This window comes from Dipodomys spectabilis, unplaced genomic scaffold (genome assembly GCF_019054845.1).
Source record: "Dipodomys spectabilis isolate Male_0828 unplaced genomic scaffold, ASM1905484v1 ptg000002l, whole genome shotgun sequence".
Taxonomy (NCBI): Eukaryota; Metazoa; Chordata; class Mammalia; order Rodentia; family Heteromyidae; genus Dipodomys; species Dipodomys spectabilis.
In genome coordinates this window covers 13,032,636-13,054,444 of record NW_024870679.1, presented here as the reverse complement: position 1 = coordinate 13,054,444, position 21,809 = coordinate 13,032,636, and the positions used below count along the sequence as shown (strand labels likewise).

The 21,809-nt window shown below is 36.9% G+C and overlaps 1 protein-coding gene across 1 annotated transcript in view; it reads right to left on the bottom strand.

Moving 5' to 3' along the window:
- The window catches only part of Dpyd (dihydropyrimidine dehydrogenase), a 715,003-nt gene that overhangs the window by 135,897 nt on the left and 557,297 nt on the right, over positions 1–21,809 (bottom strand). The window contains exon 19 of the mRNA XM_042677821.1: positions 11,468–11,610. Within this exon, the coding sequence (XP_042533755.1) occupies positions 11,468–11,610 (143 nt within the window). The remainder of the gene's footprint in view (positions 1–11,467; positions 11,611–21,809) is intronic.

The following is a 21,809-nucleotide window of genomic DNA, read 5'->3' as shown; positions in this document are numbered from 1 at the left end:
TATCTGCTTGCTCTTGAATTTCCCTTTGGTTTAATTTGAGTGCTTTTTCCATATCTGTCACTTTTTGGTCCAGTTGGTGTATTCTGTCTTCTGTATCTGACACTCTACCTTCCATTTCATTCACTCTGTTGACCGTGGCTTCTATTGTGGTTTGCATGGAGGAAATGGATCCCTTTATGGATTCAATGTTGGTTCTCAGAGTACTGATCTCACCTCTCAATGAGGTGAGATCAGTATGTATTACCTCTAATTTGGCGTTTATCTCACTTCTTACTGAGGTTTGTGCAGCTTCTATTTTTGCATCCAACTTTTGTTTGATATCCTGTATATCTTTTGATAGTTCATCCTTGTGCTCTTTCACTTTCTGATCCATTTCTCGCTTTATTTCTTGAGTCATTGCCTCCAGCAACCCTTGGATGTAGCTTTTGTCTTCCATTCCTGCTTTGCTCCCACTGGGGCTCTCCCCTGCGTGGCTGCTGGCTTTTGAGGTGAGCTTGCTGTCCTGGGTAGTGGTAAACCTTGTGATTTTTCTCTGTGATTTTGGCATGAGGGTTCAGGAGACTGCTCTTCAATCTTGTTTTGGTGTGTCTGTCTTTGCTTGGTTGCTGATTCTGTATTGGTAGAGAGAGTCTGTGCCTGATCTGGATTCTGTTGGGAGCCTATTTCCAGCTGCTATTCTGACTTACTTAGGATTCTCAGCTCTCTGCTGAGATTGCTGGCAATTCCCGCCTTTGGAAGGGTTGAGCAGCCTAGACTGCTTGTGTTTGCTCCTGCGGGTGCTCTTGGGAAGATCAGATGCTCTGGATGCACTCTCCCAAATACTGGAGTCTGCTATGGGCTCCTGATGTGTTTTTGTTTGTTTGTTTTGGGCTGGTTGTGGGCTTGAACTCTAGGTTTGGGTGCTGTCCCTCAGCTCTTCAGCTCAAGGCTGGCACCCTACCATTTGAGCCACAGCCCCACTTCTGACCCTTTTTGCTTTGTTCAGGCGCCGGTCCCCAGGCCTGGTTCCGGCCCCAGCCTGGAGCGCGCTCGTTAGGCCTGTGCTAATGTGTATACCACCTAGGTTATGCAGCCTGGAGGACACAGTTCAAATTTCTTCTACTGTTGGTAGTCTTGACCCAGGGGCGCTATTCCTGGCTTGGGCATTTAAGCTCCCTTCCAGGGGCGCTCTTGCTCTGGCCTGGCCAGCAGAGTGTGCTCCACCGGCTGGTGGAGTTCTCGAACAGTTCCCAGTTTTAGTGGGTCCTGTGGTCCGGGTGTTGGGGTAGGGAGTCTAGGTCAGTGTCTGGGGATTCCCTCCAGCTCTGGTCTCCCTTGATGGATTCACTGTCCCCTGTGGGGTACTCACCCTATAGGTCGTCAGTTGTTGTTGCAATCCGAGTTCAGTTGGGGTGGTTGCAGGGCTGGATTGGGCAGCCCCCCCACCGGGTAGTTGCGATTGCGATTGGGCGGGTGGTCTGCCTACAGGTCCCTTTGTCGCGCTGCTGGTGCCGGACGGCTTTGGCGGGATGGAGCCTCTCCGCTCCGGTGGAGAGTGAGGGGTGGGGGTGGGATCCTCGTGGAGACTCCCGGCTGGTAGGTTTCTCTGTTCCTGGCGATCCGTTGTTCTGCAATCCGGTACCTGGTGATCTGCAAGCAGCCCCCTGTGTCTCTGTGGCTCCGGCAGCCCCCGCCAGGCCGGCTGGCCGGTGGCTTGGCGCACTGCCGCGCGGCCAGTAAAGGTTGGGGGAGGGGTCTTCGCTCTTCTCTGTTCTGAATTTCTTCTTTTCCTCTCTTTCTTTTTTTGTTATTTTCCACCTCTGGTTTTTCTCTGAGTGTTCATCTTTTTGTTGTTATTGGTCTCTTGGGGAGATTAAGCGTTGGAACTCGAACTCTCTTTTTGGTTGGAGAGAGCTGTGGCGTTTCCCTACTGCCCCGTCGCCATCTTGGTCCCCCCTCTTCCTTCTTACAATTTTTGACATTGTGAGTTCATCAAAAGTTTGAAGAGCTAGAACTCTAAGGGCTTTGTCATTAATTAAATGATGCAAATCCATAGTTCATGTAAAAGAAGTAACATAGGTCTTACTATCTCTAACTCTATATAATGTAGATGGATGAACATTTTCTGATGAGATCTATTACTAAAAATCAACTGACAGGTTGGATTTAGCCTCCATACAAATGCTTAACTAGTATTTCAGCAGAAATTGTTGACTAGGATTAAACTAGAGAAAGGATCCATTCATCTACTGAGGGGCATCTGGGTTGGTTCCATATCTTAGCTATGGTAAATAAGGCTGCAATAAACATAGTTGTGCTGGTAGCTTTAGTGTGGTCTTGTTAAATGAATGGATCAAGAAAATGTGGTATATATACACAATGGAATTCTATGCTTCTATCAGAAAGAATGACATTGCCCCATTTGTTAGGAAATGGAAAGGCTTGGAAAAAATTATATTAAATGAAGTAAGCCAAGCCCAAAGAAACATAGGTCCCATGGTTTCCCTTATTTGCAATATCTAGTATATGTATGAGTCAAGCAGAAAAGGTCAGATAAGTTGATGTTAGGAAAATGAACCCTTAGATATGTATTTAAATGTTTTTTTTCTTTCATGTGATTGTTTCTAATTCATTTATAAGATTATCCTTGTTGTTTTGTATGTCCCTCCCCTGCAGTATAACCCCTGCTTTCACTATATTTGAAGTCGGTATAATTTGTGGAGGAGAAGGGGAAAAACAAGTGGACCCGTTGCAACAATGAGAAGTACAAGTTGTCATGTCGAAAACGAACTTTACAACTTTGGGGGGGGGTGAGGATTGGGTGGGGGTGGGGGAGGAGGCTGGGAAGGGATGTGAAGGGTAAACAAAGGAGGAGGCTACAATGCTTGATAAGAAATGTACTCATTATCTTGCCCATGTAATTGTAACCCCTCTGTACAGTATGTCCACAATAAAAAAAATAAAAATAATTTGAGATCTTAAAAAAAATAAACTAGAGAAAGGAAATACAGGAATCATTAGATAATAAGGTCTGGAAATAACAACTAAAATTGCAGTTAAAAAATAATTATGCTGGGTGCCAGTGGATCACATCTGCAATCATATCTATTCAGTAGGCTGAACTCTGAGGATCGTGGTTCAAAGCCAGCCTGGGCAGGAGCATTGTGATATTCCCATCTCCAATTAACCACCCAAAATGCAGAAAGCAGAGCTGTGGCTCAAGTCATAGAGCACTATAGCCTTGAAGAAAAAGTAAGCCAGGCCAAAGAAACATAGGTCCCACGGTTTTCCTTACTTGCAATAACTAGTAAATGTCTGAGACAAGCAGAAAAGGTCAGATAAGTTGATGTTAGGTGAAATGAACCCCAAGGTAAGTATTCAAATGTTTTTGCTTTCATGCAATTGTTTCTAACATATTTATAAGATGATTTCTTTGTTGCTTTGTATGCTCCTTCCCCACGGTATAACTTTCACTGTATTTGGTGCTGGTATAATTTGTGGAGGGGAAGGGAAAAAACAGATCATTTAAATAGGGATACGGGTGGACTCATTGCAACAATGAGATGTACAAATCATTATGTCGAAAAATGAACTTTACAACTTTGGGGGGATGGGAAGGGGAAACAAAGGAGGAGGCAACAATGCTTGATAAGAAATGCACTCATTATCTTGCCCATGTAACCCCTCTGTATGGTATTTTCACACACACACACACACACACACACAAAAGTAAAAGGCTTAGGGAGAGTGCCCAGGTCCTGAGTTTAAGCCCTAGAATAGCACAACAAAAATTAATTAGGGAAGTATCCATTTCCATTTAGTAAAGCTCTTCCTTTAAATGACTAAAGAGGAGAATTCCTGATATTATTTACTATTCTTTTCACAAACAACTAATTGATAATAACGGGCAAATTTATTCATCTACTGTAGTCCTGAAACAATTTTAGGATCTCAAGAGTTTACAAAGAGTTTGTGAATGTAATTTAACAAGGAGGCATTTATAAATTTCAGTACCTGAAATTTACTGGTAGTTTGTGTCTGCTTTATAGCTCTAATTTGCATATTCTAACTAATAAAAGACTGTCAATAAGATGAAAAAGGAGGGATTTAAAGACACTGGAGATAACTTAAACAAATTAGAAGTCAATTGGTTTGACTGACAATATTATAAGAACACCTATCAGGCATATATGTCCATTATTGGCTTTGAATCTTACGTCTAGCACAGAAAATTGCACTTGATTTCTTTGTGATAGTTACTTTCCTTCAAAAATTGTCTTAAGAGAAATGATCTGTAGTATTTAGTTCACTTTAGATGATCCTTTAGATTTTTCAATTCAGCACTCATTAAAGCAGTTCTCTCAGTTTTGTTATTTATGAATTTAATATACAACATGATTTGGTATAGATATAACCATTAACATATTCTTTATTTTAGAGTTGTTATGATGATGATGATTGTACTACAACACCTATAATTTATGCTCATAGGAAATTTCCAGTATATACTAATATGAACTATAATTTTCATCTCATACTTAAGAGTTCAAACTCACTTGCTATACATGAATGTAGCATTGTATCTTGTGAACTTCAGCTCCCCACATTCCTCGCCCACCTCCCACTTATCTCAATGTTTGACCTTTTACATTTTTAGACTTCACATATTATAAAAAAGTCATCAAGTATTTTCCTTTCCTTGTGTCATGTCCCCCTATTCATTCAAATAGAAGGATCTGTTTTTAAATCAAAGCTAAATAATATTGTATTTTACATAATGTATAATCATATTAAATTAGTTTTGTCCTTCATCTGCTGATGGTCACTTAAGTTGTTTCCTTTTCTTGGCTGCTGTGAATCATGCTTCAGACACCTAGAAATGCAGATCTGACCACCTCACCCCAGTTAGAATGGCTATAATCAAGAACTCTAATAACAACAGATGCTGGAGGGGATGTGGACAGAAGGGAACCCTACTGCATTGTTGGTGGGAGTGTAAACTTGTTCAACCACTTTGGAAAGCAGTGTGGAGGTTCCTCAAAAGACTCCACATAGAGCTCCCCTATGACCCAGCCATCCCACTTTTGGGCATTTACCCAAATGTTCACAAACAAGACCACACTAAAGCTACCAGCACAACTATGTTTATTGCAGCCTTATTTACCAAAGCTAAGATATGGAACCAACCCAGATGCCCCTCAGTAGATGAATGGATCAAGAAAATGTGATATATATACACAATAGAATTCTATGCCTCCATCAGAAAGAATGACATTGCCCCATTTGTTAGGAGATGGAAAGACATGGAAAAAAATTATATTAAGTGAAGTAAGCCAGGCCCAAAGAAACATAGGTCCCATGGTTTCCCTTATTTGCAATATCTAGTATATGTATGAGTCAAGCAGAAAAGGTCAGATAAGTTGATGTTAGGGAAATGAACCTTAAGATGTGTATTCAAATGTTTTTTTTTTTCATGTGATTGTTTCTAACACACTTATAAGATTATTTCTTTGTTGCTTTGTATGTCCCTCCCCCACGGTATAACCTCTGCTTTTACTGTATTTGATGTTATAATTTGTGGAGGGGAAGGGAAAAAACCAATTGTTTAAATAGGGATACAGGTGGACCCATTGCAACAATGAGAAGTACAAATCATTATGTCGAAAAATGAACTTTACAACTTTGGTGGGGAGGGGAGGAGGGTTGGGTGCAGGGGTCGGGGGAGGATGGGATGGGAAGGGGAAACAAAGGAGGAGGCTACAATGCTTGATAAGAAATGTACTCATTATCTTGGCCATGTAATTGTAACCCCTCTGTACAGTATTTTCACAGTAAAAAAGAAAAAAGAAAAAAAAATGCAGCTCTAGGTACAAGGTGTCCATTTCATTTCTTTTGCATTTTTCCCCAGAATATAGTAGTCAATATCCATATAGTTTTCCATAAAACAGAAACATTTACAGAAGGGAAACTGACATTCCCACTAACAGGGCACAAGATCTCCCCTTGCCCTGCATTCTGCTCAAACACTTGCTGATCAAAGCTATCATAATAGCTTTGGATCTTTTTGGATCTTATTTTGGGTTTTGGGTTTTCCTGAGAATTTGTGATGTTGAGCATCTTTTGGTGTACCTACTCATTGGACATTTATGTCTTCTTTGGAGAAATATCTTTTTAGATTCTTTGATTTTTTTTTTTTTTTGGTCAGTCATGGGACTTGAACTCTGGGCTTGGGTGCTGTCCCTGTGCTCTTCAGCTCAAGGCGAGCGCTCTACCGCTTGAGCCACAGCGCCACTTCTGGTTTTCTAGTGAGTTATTATTATTATTATTATTGGAGATAAGAGTCTCACGGACTTTCCTGCCCAGGCTGGCTTTGAACCATGATCCTCAGATCTCAGCCTCCTGAGTAGCTAGGATTACAGGCGTGAGCTACCGGCACCCAGCTTCTTTGATTATTTTTAATAAGGCTGTATTCCTTCCTTCTCCTTCCTTCATTATAACCTTCTCTCTCTTTTCTTTCTCTCTTTCACTCTCTCTTTTCTTCTTTCTTTCATCTGATTCTCCTTCCTTCTCTTTTCCTTCCTTTTAAAAAAAACGTTAAGAATGTTAAGAGTGCATTATATTATTATATTGTTCCCTTAAATGATACATGGTTGGTAAATATTTTCATTCATTCTATAGGCTGTCTATTTGCGGTTCATTTCCTTTGATGTGGAGATTTTCCCCATATTTTCTTCCAGGAGTTGTATTGTTTTAGGTGTTATTTAGAACTTGAACTCAATTTTAGCTGATTATCTCACCATTCTACCTATTAAATCTTTGGGGGCTATATTTAGAACTGTTAATTCTAAAGCTTTAGTTTATTTCTGAACCCTCTGTTCTCTTTCATTGTTCTATGTTTTCTGTTCTTGTGCCATCAACATATTCTTTTAATTATAGAAATTTTGTGATATAATTTTAAATCAGGAGTTGTGATGCTTCAACCTTTTTTTTTCTTTTCGCCCCTCAGAATCCCTCTGGCAATTCAGTCTTTTGTGATATTTTGTATTTCTATTTCAGAACAAGCTAATACATCTCAAGGAACTAAAAAAGGAAAGAAAATATAAAAGCCCAACATTAGTAGAATAGAATAAGGAATTATGTCAGTAATAAAAATAACTTTCTGTAAAATCAATAACTCATGACATGATGTCTTGCTGAATTTGCTAAACATTTTTAAATGAATATATGGTAATCCTTCACTGATTTTTACCAAAGTTGAAGGAAATTTCATACTTATTTGATGAAGCCATTATTATCCTGATATTAAAGCTATGCAAGAATTTTATAAGAAAAGGAAATTATATATCCTTAATGAACATCTCTAACAGTAATTGAATTCAATGGTGAACTGAATTCTATAGCATTGTAAAGGACTACCACATGATCAAGTGAGATTTAGCTCTTAGATGTGAGGATTTTTCAAGCCATACAAATCAACAGGTGTGATCTATCACACAAACAGAATAAAGGACAGAAAACAAAAAAAAATCTCAATAAATACAAAGAAATAGTCTCAAATTAATCATTTCATGATAAAAATTGCTCATAGATACAGAGGTACTATACATTAACACAATTAAGACAATCATACTTAATGGTAAAAAATGGAAAGCTTTCCTTCCAAGATCTGGAATGAGGATAGCTACTCTATATTTCTGTTTAGCATACTATTAGAATATCTAGCCAGAGCACTAAGATGAGAAAAAGATATAAAATCCAAAATCAGAAATTATCTCTGTAGATGGGTATAGTCTTATATAAAGAGAAAGCTCTAAAGTTTCCACCATAAAACAAATTCAGTAAAATTTCAGGATACAAAATCAACTAAAAATTAGTAGCACTTTTATAACTATTAGACAAAGAAAATAAGCTCATTATAATATTATAAAACATTAGAATAAATTTGACTACGTAGGCAAAAGATGTCTGCAGGGTCAACTATGAAACTTGATGAAAGAAATTGAAGAATACAGATACAAATAGGAAGACAGCATGTTTTTATGGTTTAACAACTAATATTGTTAAATTGTCCATACTACTCAAAGACATCTACAGATTCAATGACATTCTCATAAAAATTTCTATGGCATTTTTCAAACGAATAGGAAAAAACATTCACCAAATATGTCTGGGTTAAAGTGATGGAGTCTACCATTGAAATGTTGGCATCCTTGTCTAGGTTATAGAAAAAGATAATAAAAATAAATAGGGCCACTAAGAAATGATATATTCCTAGAAGGAGTAAAAAGACTTCAACGAAAAAAAGTCATCTATTAAAATGCAATCTCAAATAAGGAAGGCTTTCAGAATGTCAACTGTAAGATTGTTTATAGTATGTTTTGATTTTTCAGGTAAATTAAGAAAAAAAATGAAAGCAAGTGATGCTATAAATGAGGTTTATGTCAAGAAAAATGCGCCTGGATTTACCACTTTCACTTTTTAATTGACATTTCAATAAAATATGACCCTCACTACACCATTTATTATCTTAGTACCTATTAGATGTGTTTCTAATTAATATTAATTATATATTTTCTGCTCTTGTTGGAATGTAAGCCTCATGAGGTTTTGTCTGCTTTATTTAAAGCATTCTAGCATGCTAAGCACATAGTAGGAGCCCAATAAATAAATTAAAAATTAAAAAAATAAATGAATGGATGAGTGATTCTGTGATAAATTCTGATTCATAAAGGAGACAGTTGATCGCCTGTGTTCAACTGATGAAACTGTAATAACTTTTCAGTTTTCAAACATGGTTACTTTGCTTAAGTCATTCGGCTTAATTTTCAAATACATGAATTCATTTAAAATGGAAACTGAAATGATTACTTTGAATATAAATCTTTATCCCTATTATGAACTTATCAACAGTGTATGTATACAATAGCTAGTGTAGGTGGAAAAGAAGAATAGAAAAATGAATTTGTACTACTGTTTCTGTAACCATTATTTCTCTTCCATTGTATTAGTATCATAATCTAGACATTTATATACATTGCATTTGTCTCCTCTCTTATATAGAATACATTTGATTACTTTATGCTTTATTTCTGGATAGAAATAATTAGAGCAGTAGGTTTGATAAACATACAACCAGAGAAGGGATTGAGTTGGATAATAAGAAACCCAAACAGATGAAACTGGAGAAAATAAGAGGTCAACAATGGAGACGTTTAGGTATTTGAGATGAATGGAAAAGACCAAACTAACTACTAGAGAGAATTTGGTAAGAAATTATAGCAAACAAACAAGAGATTCTGACTTGTACCCAAAACCCAGCTGACATTAAACACTGTGAATTTGGAGTAAATCCACTTGGCAGAGATACTAGAATGTCTCTAATAATATTCAGTAGCCCAGAAGTATAGAAAATGAAAGGCTATGGTAACCCAGGAGCAGGGTAATATTCAGTTACAATGGAAGCGTGATAGAAATATTAGACATTTCCACCCTATTGAAATGCCAGGCCAAATTTGTAAATTCAAGTGTTTTTTAGAATTCACGGAATGGAATGACTACTCAAAATACATCTTCATGCTGATTTTTTTTCACACTTTAGCTAAAATTGCTTAACAATATTTTCTAGCTGACTCAATGTTTTCTAGTCTGACTCAAGCTAATGATAGGATCTATAAATAATGTGTGATTTTCTACCAGTAAAACCCTATGTGTGGAATTGTACATTTTTAACCAAACTACATTGGAGACAATACACTATATAAAGCTTTGTAAAAGTCTCTGGGCCATTCCAAAACAGAATTAAAGAAACATCTACTCTTTTTGCCATGTAGACATTCTTACTGTCTTCAAAATTTTGATTGAAAAGTCTTTCAGACACATTTTATTTTTAAAAAATTTATTAAATTTATATTTAGCATGTACTTAGTAATAGTGTGATAGATCCCATTGTCTTAGTTTCAGGCACTCTATGAGTCTGCATTAAGAGATACCCATGTAGAAACCAAAATTGGCATAATTATTTCACCATATACTTTCATAAGGAAACATGTCACTCAACAAATAGTCTTAGGTCTTACGGCCCTATCCAGTGTTTCTTCTACCCTCATTTCAGTCTTTTTTTTTTTAATATTGGATTTATATATAAGCCATTTTGTTGTGTTTAGTCTGGGTACAGAGAAAAATAAGTCTATCCCACACCTGGGAAGACATGTGCCTCCATTACCATCTTGATACTTATGAGTGCTTATTTCATAAGACAATGTAAGTTAGGATTGTCAAATCAGAAACACAAGAAATTCGCACCACAATGTGCCAGAGAACATTAGCATATCCAACTTGGATTTCTAATTACCATCAACACTAAATGCCAATAAATAAGGAATGAGAAGTCCTGTTAATAGAATAATATACCCACTGATTCTAAAAAATATTTGATCCTTAGGCCCAATCAAACCTCAAAACTTGTAGACCTCGTGCCTCAGAGAAATAATCTATTCTAAAATGTGCCACTACCAGTAGGCTACAACTGAGAAATACTATAAAAGCTGTAATACTGTATCCATAATAAAATTTGGCCCTGCATGGGGATGCAGATCTATAATTCCAGAACTTGAGAGACAGAGGCAAGGCCATCACATGCTTGAGGATAATTTGGCGTAAATAGTGAGCCCCTGTCAATAACAATAAAATGCAATTGATAAAATTAAAATTACATATTACTTAACTTTTATGACTTATACAGATGGTATTGAGAGTACATTTCACAACATTCCCCTTTATGAAAACAACAGCAAAATCCTTAGCTTTGTACAACAAGCTTCTTAACAATTTAAATTTGTATGTTGAAACATATCAAATCAAATGGTTTCTCATGTGTCTGCCAGAAAGTCCACGTTAAAGCCTGAAATAACTTCAATTCCTTATGACATGTCTTAGGTCATATATTGGCCTTATTTTCAATTTCACTATCCTCAATGCAAATTTTCCTCACTCAGATTTTCATAAGCATTTGTTTTAATTCGGTAATACTGCTTGCTCTTGGTATTTGGTCACCTTTATTTTAGACACAGATGAGTAAGAGCATGTCTTTTGAACTCTGGGCCTGGGCGCTGTCCTGCGCTCTTCAGCTCAAGGCTAGTGCTCTACCGCTTGAGCCACAGCGCCACTTCCGGTTTTCTACTGGTTTATTGGAGATAGAAGTCTCACAGACTTTCCTACCCTGGCTGGCTTTGAGCCGTGATCCTCAGACCACAGCTTCCTGAGTAGCTAGGATTACAGGCGTGAGCCATCGGCATCCAGCTTAAGAGTGTGTCTTGAGGGGGACCGAAAATAAGCCTTTGGCTTGTCTAGACTCAGAAGAGGGGCTTAAGGGGTGCTTGCCACTCTGATCCCTAATTGTTTCTTTCTCTTAGAGGCTCTAAAATACAGATTTTCCCCCCACAGTATGACTGTAAGACAAACTTTATAAAATGGCAGACATAAATATTACCTGGAGTACTGAAGCTCCACTGTGGAGAAACTGAAGTCCACTTTCCGCCGAGTCAATTCCACCGGTGGCCAAAATAGGGAATCCAGGCAAAGCACGGGCAATGGAAGTCACGGCTCGCAATGCAATAGGTCTGATCGCTGTCCCTATAGAAAATAAAATCATTAGGTAGGCCATTAGCCACCAAAGCATGTCAACTTCTATTTACCATTATGGTTTTGCTTTTGTGCTGGTACTGGGGCTAGTTCACATTCGGGGCCCTGAGCACTCATTTAGCTTCTTCACTCAAAGTTGGAGTTCTACCACTTGAGCCACAGCTCCACTTCCTGCTTTTTACTGACTAATTGGAGATAAAGAGTCTTGAGGACTTTTCTTCCCAGGTTGGCTTTGAACCATGAGCCTTAGATCTTAGCTTCTATAGCTAGGAATAGAGATGTGAGCCATTGGTGTCTGGCTACATTTACCATTATGTAATGATTATGTTTTATTGATCCAATTTCACATTTCACCATCTCTAAGATGTATACACATATATAATGTATGAGCCCTTTCTTTCATATACACTACCTTGTTGTTGGATGAGTACTCATTTCAAGGACTTTGAGGCTATTGTCGAAGTTGTGCTCTGAAAATGGATATAGCAGCCTCAGAAATCTTATGTCACATACATGTAAATTACAATTTGATATATAGTAATGTATAAAGATTGTATGGAACATTTAAGCATCTGTTATATTAAAAAAAGGACAAGGAACAGCAGGTTCTAGAAACAAAAACAACCAATCTCATACAGAACATAAGTAGACATTCAACTATATGATATCTGATCAAAGTGTAATGCAGCTGGCGTAAAAACAGATACTCCCTACACAGGCATGGTGCTGAAGAACTTACAGATTCCATAGTAATTTGTACATTTATTTTCCATAGTTGGGAGAAATATAGTGAGCCTTATGTCATGTTTCATATATTAGAAAGTTTGAAACCAAGAGAATTTACTGGGCTCCCGCACTTAGACTCTGTCTATATACATGCACTTATATATATCCCCATATATTTCAATTAGCCAGATTAGTATATTATCATCTAATAATCATGAAAACTACATGGATGAAGAGAGCACTTTGAAGTCATTTTAAACATGAACACACTGTACTCTAGCTAGTTTGGTGCCTTAAAGATTACACATCCCAGTGTAAATTAATGCTTTCACTTACTGGCTTCAATACTAAAGATTGAACCAAGTGTTAGTCAAGAGTTCTAGCCCCCAACATGCATACCCCCAGCCCTTTTATTTGTAATTTGGTTTTGTGACAGGGTCATGCTAACTTTGTTCATATTAACTTTGAACTCAGGATCCTCTAACCTCTCCATCCCCCAAAGCTGGGATTATGGCTATGCCCATCAGGCTTAGCTACATTAATGCTTTTATAGTAGGAATAGAATTAGATATTTCTAGTGTTCAGTCAAAAGTCAATACTCCCTTTGAAGGCCTTTCCTGAACTAAAGACAAGTTCTACTTGTGCAAGAATTTGACATTGCCTTAAATCAATGCCCAAGAAACATAAATCTGAAATTGGTTCAGCCTCATGTGGTACCCTCACTACCACCTCCACTACCATCAGATTATCAGTACAGATTTATTGCAGGATTTCAAGGGAGTAGAATGGCCTTTCCTTAAAGTGAGTGGCTTTTAATTTGAAAGGTTCTACATGGTATGAGTCCCACGAGTAGATGATATTCTGGAATATGCAAAACTATGGAGAAAGGAAAAATTTAGAGGGAGCAGGCATCCAGGGGGAGGAATAGATGAGTGGACAGAGCAGAGATGATTTTCCAAAGATGTGAAAGCATTATGTGTGATATACTAGTAGTGAATGCACTTTGTTATACATCCACCCAAATTCATAGACTGTAGGGCACAGACATAAACCTAATGTAAGCTATAGGAATGGGAGATAATCATGTGTCAGTCAAGGTAATCAATTCCAACCAATGTACTACTTTGCTCTCATTTGTTGAAAACAAGGAAAGGTGCATCTATAGGGCAGATGGCTGCTATATGGTAATCTCCACACCTCCCTCTTGGTTTTGTGGTGAAAAAAAATGTTCTACAAAGGAATTATTATTTGTTTAACATGGCTTTCTTTTTATCCTTTCCACAGACAGCAATTCAGATAAAACTAAATTTCTGTGCAATATTTGTTGAAATGTCTATTTGCTCCTCTGATATAGACTAAAAACAGCTTCTTGTAGGATATAAGTATTTCTTAGTTGAGACTGGTTAATGCTGACCCTTCAGAATTCTATAATGGACAGTTGTAAGTCAAGGGAAATTAGAAAATGAGATCTTGATTCTGCAATTGTATCAAAAATATTTACCAATGATTTATTATTTTAGAATTTTCTATCTTAACCATTGAAAATAGCTGGCCTAGTGGATGGGAGAAATTAGGGAACATTTATCTGCAAGTATACATGTATATCTTTAGAGTCATTCCAAAGAAACCTGAAGAAGAATAAAGTTAAAGGAAAGCAGCGTTTTTATAGAAATCTACAACTTCAACCTTCAGACAGATGTACAGCGATCTCCATATAATGTACTACCCGATGCAAACTAAGCTAATGGGTTCTTTATATACATGCTACTTTGAAGTAATAAAGAAATATTGGAATTCTCCCCCCCTCCCTACCTTATTGAGTTTACCCAAGAGACTAAAGGAAATTTGAACTAAGCAGATAAATAATTTATTTCTAACTGCACTGTTAGAAGACTATCATTAGCACTAAGGGGTAACATTTCAAAGTGCTATACAGGGAATTGGCTGCAGATTCCAGTTGATATTAATGGACATCAAATGGGAAAAATCCCAGGACTCAGCTTTGAAAATTTAACCAGTTACATTTAAAGGGCAACATTATTACACAGGTGTTAAAAAGCATCAGCAAATCTTCGCTGGCATTTGAAGATGTTCAATTAGGTCAATACGACATTTTCTCTTTCATGTTTCTCTTTCATTTTTAAAACTTTTCTAATCTACCTAATGAACATAAAAACCTTTAAAACTAATAAAGGCATCTCTGTGGTTTTTTTTTTCTTAAATTAAAAGTAATTACACTCTCTGGAGAAACGGAGTGTCCTATTATCAGGAAATAGTAAATTTAATTCCTTTATTCACTATAAACCCTATTTGATTTTTTAAAAAATTACTCACCTGATTTTTTTGATGAGTTGTTCTTTTAATTTTATATATATATATTTTTTATTGAAAAGATACTGTACAGAGGGATTACAGTTACATGAGCAAGGTAATGAGTCCATTTCCTATCAAGCATTGTTACCCCCTCCTTTGTTTTTCCCCTACCATCCCTTTCCTCCCCCCTCCCCCATCTCTTCCCTCCCCCCCTGCAAAATTGTAAAGCTCATTTTCAACCTAGTGTCTTGTACATCTCATTGTTACAATGGGTCATCCTGTACCCTTATTTTATATGACATATACTCTACTTGCTCTCAGGATTTTTATGGAGAATAGGTTTTACAATGACTTTCATTCACAAAATAAAATAGGTGTCTGGAAGAATTTGAATAGTTTTCTAAGTTCAATGAAGATGAAACTTTCAGTGTAAAGAAAATATACATATTAATATAATTTGGAGGTATACATACACACATGTATCTGTTAAAGTGCAAGACAAATTATAGCTCTGGAGTTGATATTGAGATTGTTAAGGTTTACCTCATTGCTGTAATCATAGCTTTTAGGATAAAAACTAGGGAATAAAGAAGCCAGTTTGAGAGGCTTGCTTGAGAAATGTGAAAATAGACTCTATCCTGAAGGAAATAATGAAGTTTAAATCAAGAAATTGAAATCCTATTATCTTCAAAAACTAATAGATAACATGCAATTAAAATTAAGTTCTCATTTTTGTTGGTGTCCAGGAGGTGAACATGACCGGAAATTCAGTTTCATTAAGCTACTCTGTTTCAGTTGTGCAGAATCCTTCAATAAAACAGAGGCCAGTCTAGGATCCTCATGTTTTAAAACAAGCCGCCTGCTCCAATAAACAAACAAACAAAACAGAGCTGATCTTTGCTTTGCAATGTTTCTACCAAGAATTCTGAGTTTTACTATAGTGGCTCTCAAGGACTAGCTGATGGGCTAGATTTTCTAGTTTCTAATCAATCTCTGCCTTCCATGTTGTCACAACTTAAAATTCAAATCAGTGCCTTGAAGTCAAGAATTTCCTCAATAAATTGCACATAACTTTGTTTTGTTTTTGATAAGGAGAGATTTAGTATTACTTTAATCCATCTGGTTCCGAGGGCAAAAAGAAGTTGTAGAAACAATGCTATCATTTGTAAGGTATCTTAAATACAATTTCAACAATGCTATTACGGGTAGCTATTATCGATTAGGAATTAATGTGCATATATGCATATATTATGACTCAATCAGACTCTCTGTTCAATCTTCACTTTCCTATCTACATCTGTCTATCCACAAAGTATTTATTAAACACCTATGTCTTTTTCTATCTTGATTAACCATATACTCAGAACAGGAAACCTAAACAACTGCCTTCTAAATCTTAGTAGGTTGCTTCAAAGGAAATAATGAGTCCTAGTATACCTTGTGGACCAGTGTTCTACTAAGGAAATCACATTTGTTTGAACATCATTCATTTGGTAAGGATTATGAATGTGCATTCTAGACAGCCAACTGGAGGATAAATTACTGTCTGCAACAACATTTGACAATCGGGCCAAGTCCTGTTGTCTGACTCTGAGCTCCACTCCTCAAAGTCAGTGTGGTGGAGGGAAAATTTCAGAAGCTCACTGTACCTGAAATTTTGACAACTACAGAACAATGAAAACTGTAGTAACAACATCCCAGAATTGTGTGATGGGGAAAATGCTGTATATTCTCAAAGATACTAATGAGAAATTGTGGAAAGATTTGCTAAAATAATCTGAACTATCCTCAAGAACAACTGACTTCACAGGGAATATTTGGTTTTCTATTATTATTATTTGTAACTTCTGGGACTTGAACTTGGGGCCCAGGTGCTGTCCCTGAGTCCTTTTGCTCAAGGTTATTGCTCTGCCACCTTGAGCTACAGTGCCACTTTCAGTTTTCTGGTGGTTAACTGGAGATAAGAGTCTCATAGACTTTACTGCCTGGGATGGCTTTACACCATGATCCTCAGATCTCGGCCTCCTGAGTAGCTAGGATTACAGGTGTGAGCCATCAGCACTTGGCTCTGTATTTGGTTTATCTTGACATCATCTTCTACGCTCTTCTTGTATGTATACTGATGCACTGAAACAATTGTTTTCTTTTTTTGAATTCTTTTTTTTCTGTTTTCTTTAAGTAGTTATACAAAGGGGCTTCAATGTCAATTTGTGAAAATAATGAATCTTGATCAAGGTCACCCCTCTCATTGTCCTCCTCCATCCCTTCCAACCCCACCCATCACCGCAAGTTACCCAGTTCCAATTTCACATATGTACCTTGAATATTATGACTGTGTCCACCTTTCCTCTCACCATTTTTCTCACTCCCCTTGCCCTCCTACCTCCAGACAAAATATGTTTCAGCTTCCTGCTTTTCATGTCAATAAATTAAAAGTTGTTCAAAGGATCCTTCCCTGCATAGAACATACTTTAGTCAATTTGTGTATATAAGTATATGACTTCACATATGTTTTCACACATGTGTATAATTTATATCTGTTTGACATAGGAGAGACAGCACACACCCTTTGTCTCTCTGAGCCTGACTTACTTCGTAACAATTTATTTTCCAGATTCATCATTTTCCGGCAAATAAGAAAAAAAGTATTGTTCCCGATGGATGAATGTATATACACATACATACATACATACACATACATACATAATACAGCTAAACACATATACACATTTTCTTTTTTTAATTGTGAAAATACTGTACAGAGGAGTTACAATTACATGGGCAAGATAATGAGTACATTTCTTATCAAGCATTGTAGCCTCCGCCTTTGTTTCCCCTTCCCATCCCTTCCCATCCTCCCCCACCCCCGGCCTCCCCACCCAATCCTCCTTTCCCCCCCTCACGAAAGTTGTAAAGTTCGTTTTCCACATAACGACTTGTACATCTCATTGTTGCAATGGGTCCACCTGTATCCCTATTTAAACGATTTGTTTCTCCCCTTCCTCTCCACAAATTATACCGACATCAAATACAGTGAAAGCAGGGGTTATACTGTGGGGGAGGGACATACAAAGCAACAAAGAAATAATCTTATAAATGCGTTAGAAACAATCACATGAAAGAAAAAAAAACATTTGAATACATATCTTAGGGTTCATTTCCCTAATGTCACCTTATCTGACCTTTTCTGCTTGACTCAGACATATACTAGTTATTGCAAATAAGGGAAACCATGGGACCTATGTTTCTTTGGGCCTAGCTTACTTCACTTAATATAATTTTTTCCAAGCCTTTCCATTTCCTAACAAATGGGGCAATGTCATTCTTTCTAATGGAGGCACAGAATTCCATTGTGTATATATACCACATTTTCTTGATCCATTCATCTACTGAGGGGCATCTGGGTTGGTTCCATATCTTATCTATGGTAAATAAGGCTGCAATAAACATAGTTGTGCTGGTAGCTTTAGTGTGGTCTTGTTTGTGAACATTTGGGTAAATGCCCGAAAGTGGGATTGCTGGGTCATAGGGGAGCTCTATGTGTAGTCTTTTGAGGAACCTCCATACTACTTTCCAAAGTGGTTGAACAAGTTTACACTCCCACCAACAATGCAGTAGAGTTCCCTTCTGTCCACATCCCCTCCAGCAACTGTTGTTACTAGAGTTCTTGATTATAGCCATTCTAACTGGAGTGAGGTGATATCTCAATGTTGTTTTGATTTGCATTTCTTTTATGGCTAGGGAAGTTGAGCATTTCTTCATGTGTCTATTGGCCATCCTTCTTTCCTCTTCAGAGAAGTTTCTCTTTAAATCTTTCTCCATGAAAGGGCCTTTGCGCTGTTAGCATACCTTGATTCTAGTGGATAGTATAGCTATGAACATGGATATCCAAGATCTTTACTCTATCTTAATCTTTTGCATAAATGCCCAAGAGTGATATCACTGGATCATAGGATAGTTTTTGCTTTAGTTTTTTTGTTTTTTGTTTCTTGTTGTCGGCCGTGGGGCTTGAACTCTGGGCCTGGGCGCTGTCCCTCAGCTCTTCAGCTCAAGGCGAGCGCTCTACCACTTGAGCTACAGTGCCACTTCCGGTTTTCTGGTGGTTTATTGGAGATCAGAGTCTCAGGGTCTCTCCTGCCTGGGCTGGCTTTGAACCGTGATCCTCAGATCTCAGCCTCCTGAGTAGCTAGGATTACAGGCGTGAGCCACCAGCGCCCGGCTTCCTTTAGTTTTTTTGAGTAACCTTCAAACTGCCTTCCATAGTAAAAGGAATTTTTAAATCAAACAACAGCATGTTACCCATGATAACAGAAATTTTTAGACTCTGACATCTTCAGAGAAGCCTACATGCCCCCTTTTTACCTCCTTCTCTATCAGCTGTCACTTAGTAGTGTCACAGTGCTGTTAAGGTAAAAAAAAATCTCAAAGGCAGATATCAATATATTTAAGAATTTCTTCTTAGAGAATCAAAAGGTCTGTGCACTAAACCAATATAAGGATTTTTAATGACATTGGAAATGAAGTTTATTGGTGAATAAGGAGGGAGAGATTTAGTTCGCATGACTGAATCATTGAAGAGAAAGGGAATTTTTAATGGGCAAGACAGTGTGGAACATATGCTAATATTGGATAACTGGAATATTGAATAATTGAGTTTAATTCTGTTTGTTTTTTCCCCTAATCATTTGACTCCTAGGACAGCTACCGTTACACAATTAATTGTTAGAACTAAGTCCACAGTAAACTCCTGATAATAGCTCTAGCTGGCAATAAAACAAAAATTGGGTTATAATACTCACTTGTGCTCACTGTGTGTACAAAAGGAAAATGTAGTTTTAATTTGCTTACATTAATTGAAACATAATGAATTAAGTGGATAACAAATTCATTAGAAATTAAACTTTGACTGTCTAATTGTTAATAGTTTTAACACCATCCACAAGAAAGAAAATATGAGCAAATCAAGAATTTTAGGGATTTAGGAGTTGAAAGATTGATTTTTACACAATACTCATAAATCAAGCTTCAACAAATTTATGCCTCACTAAAACAAGTTTAAAATGTTAATGAAGCTAATATACTGGTAAATATGTGAAGCACAGCTATTTAAAAATACATCTTTACACATGGATTAAGGCCCTCTGAGAACATTAGCATAATTCAACCAGAAACGGAAGCATTCAAAGGAACCAGGGCTATCCATAGAGATGTAAAAAAATGAAAGGGAAAGGTGGAGAAAGAAAGTTCACTCATCTGATGCTGTTACTACTTTAGAAATCTTTTCTTTTGTCTTTTCTTTTGAAAAGCTGACTTTATAATGAAAAAATTTAAATTTTAGTTGTGTTGATTTATCTTTTTGTTAAGTCTTTCTATCTTTATAGCAATGTTTATCTGCTTCAGAACACATTCGATATGCCTGTAGTCAATTCATGTTCACTCTATATGGACCTAGCATGTGTCAAGCATCTTATTTTAATGCAATAGAATTAGTGATATTCACCAAGGAGAGGACTTTGCCTTATTCTTTATGAAAAACTGTCAGCTGCCATTAGTAGAAGGAGCGGGAACACCACTCATGGCCTGATTTCCATAGGCAGATGTCAATGCTGGGCCTTCATATACTTGTGTAATGGGACTCTCCTGACTATGAAGAAAGGGGCTGTCACTTCTATTTTTTTTTTTTTTTAATTTAATTTAATTTTATTTGTCACTTCTATTTTTGATACAAAGAAAGGAAAGATGAAACTAAATAAATAACTTGTCCAATGCTAGCTCCTAAGAGTTGGACAGGAATAAACAGTCAAGCCTCTGTGACCCAAAAGTCCCTTCTTTTCAATTATTATTGAGACATCACAAACAGTACAACAAATGCAAAGAGAAACAGCCTTGCATGGTCTTTACCTAGAAAAGCCAATATCCCTATCACCCAATGCTAAGAGCAGAGGTGCTAAATTCCAGCCAGTTAGTTTTAACGTCTAAGCTCAATTGCTTCCTTCATTCATGAGTCAAAGAAACTTCCTTTACCTAATAAACATCTGCCATATCTACCCATAAAACAGAGACACAAAACACCAATACAATCATAGCAACTTTGGGAGTATCAGTGATCTAATTCATGGTAAGCCTTCAGCACAGTGGCTGGCCCGTCGCTTATGTAAGTTAATATTGTCAAAGCCAGAAAAAAAAAGATCGGAAAAATAAACATTCAGCGATAAAATTACATTCATACATTGTCCTTAGAAATCATGAATATTCATCAGTATTCATAGCTTGAATCTGTTGTTGTAAACGTATTTGTAAGCAAATATTTATTAACCTTTCAAAGGTACTTTAAAAATCTCTGAAGATATATCTTTTTTGATCTACAAATTCCATTCTAAAAAGTCTATCACATTAATATATATTACAGGTATGCCGATGGGTTGAAGGAACGTTTTTGTTTATTGTTTTTTGAAATGTAACAGTGAAAATAATTTGAACACCCATGGAAGCTATTGGCTACTAAATAAATTATGCCTCCTCTACGTGTGATATCCCAGGAAACCTTTAAAACGGACATATAATATCTGTAATGTGTAATGTTAAGAATTAATCATGAGTCTCACCACATATAGAGTATGAGCCCATTGTTGTCAGAAAGAAAAGTGTATGATTACATTTAGCATACGAATGGCATTCAGACAAAGTTGAGTTTAAAAGTATTCACAATGGTTCAAGAAAAAAGTGGTATATATATACAATGGAATTCTATGCCTCCATCAGAAAGAATGACATTGCCCCATTTGTTAGGAAATGGAAAGACTTGGAAAAAAATATATTAAGTGAAGTAAGCCAGACTCAAAGAAACATAGGTCCCATGGTTTCCCTTATTTACAATAACTAGTATATGTCTAGGACAAGCTGAAGAGTTCAAAAGCTATGCACATATGCCCATATAACCTGATACTAAGCGAAATGAACCTCAAGATAGGGACACAAGCAGTTTTATCTTTGTTGCTGTTCTTTTTAATGTACTTATATGTGATTTTTTTTGTTTCTTTGTATGTTCTACCCCCATGGTATAAGTCCTGTTGTCACTGTATTTGATTCTGGTGTCCTGCATCTTGTATATGCATTCTTCTAATTTGGAGAGGAGAAGAGAAATAACAAAA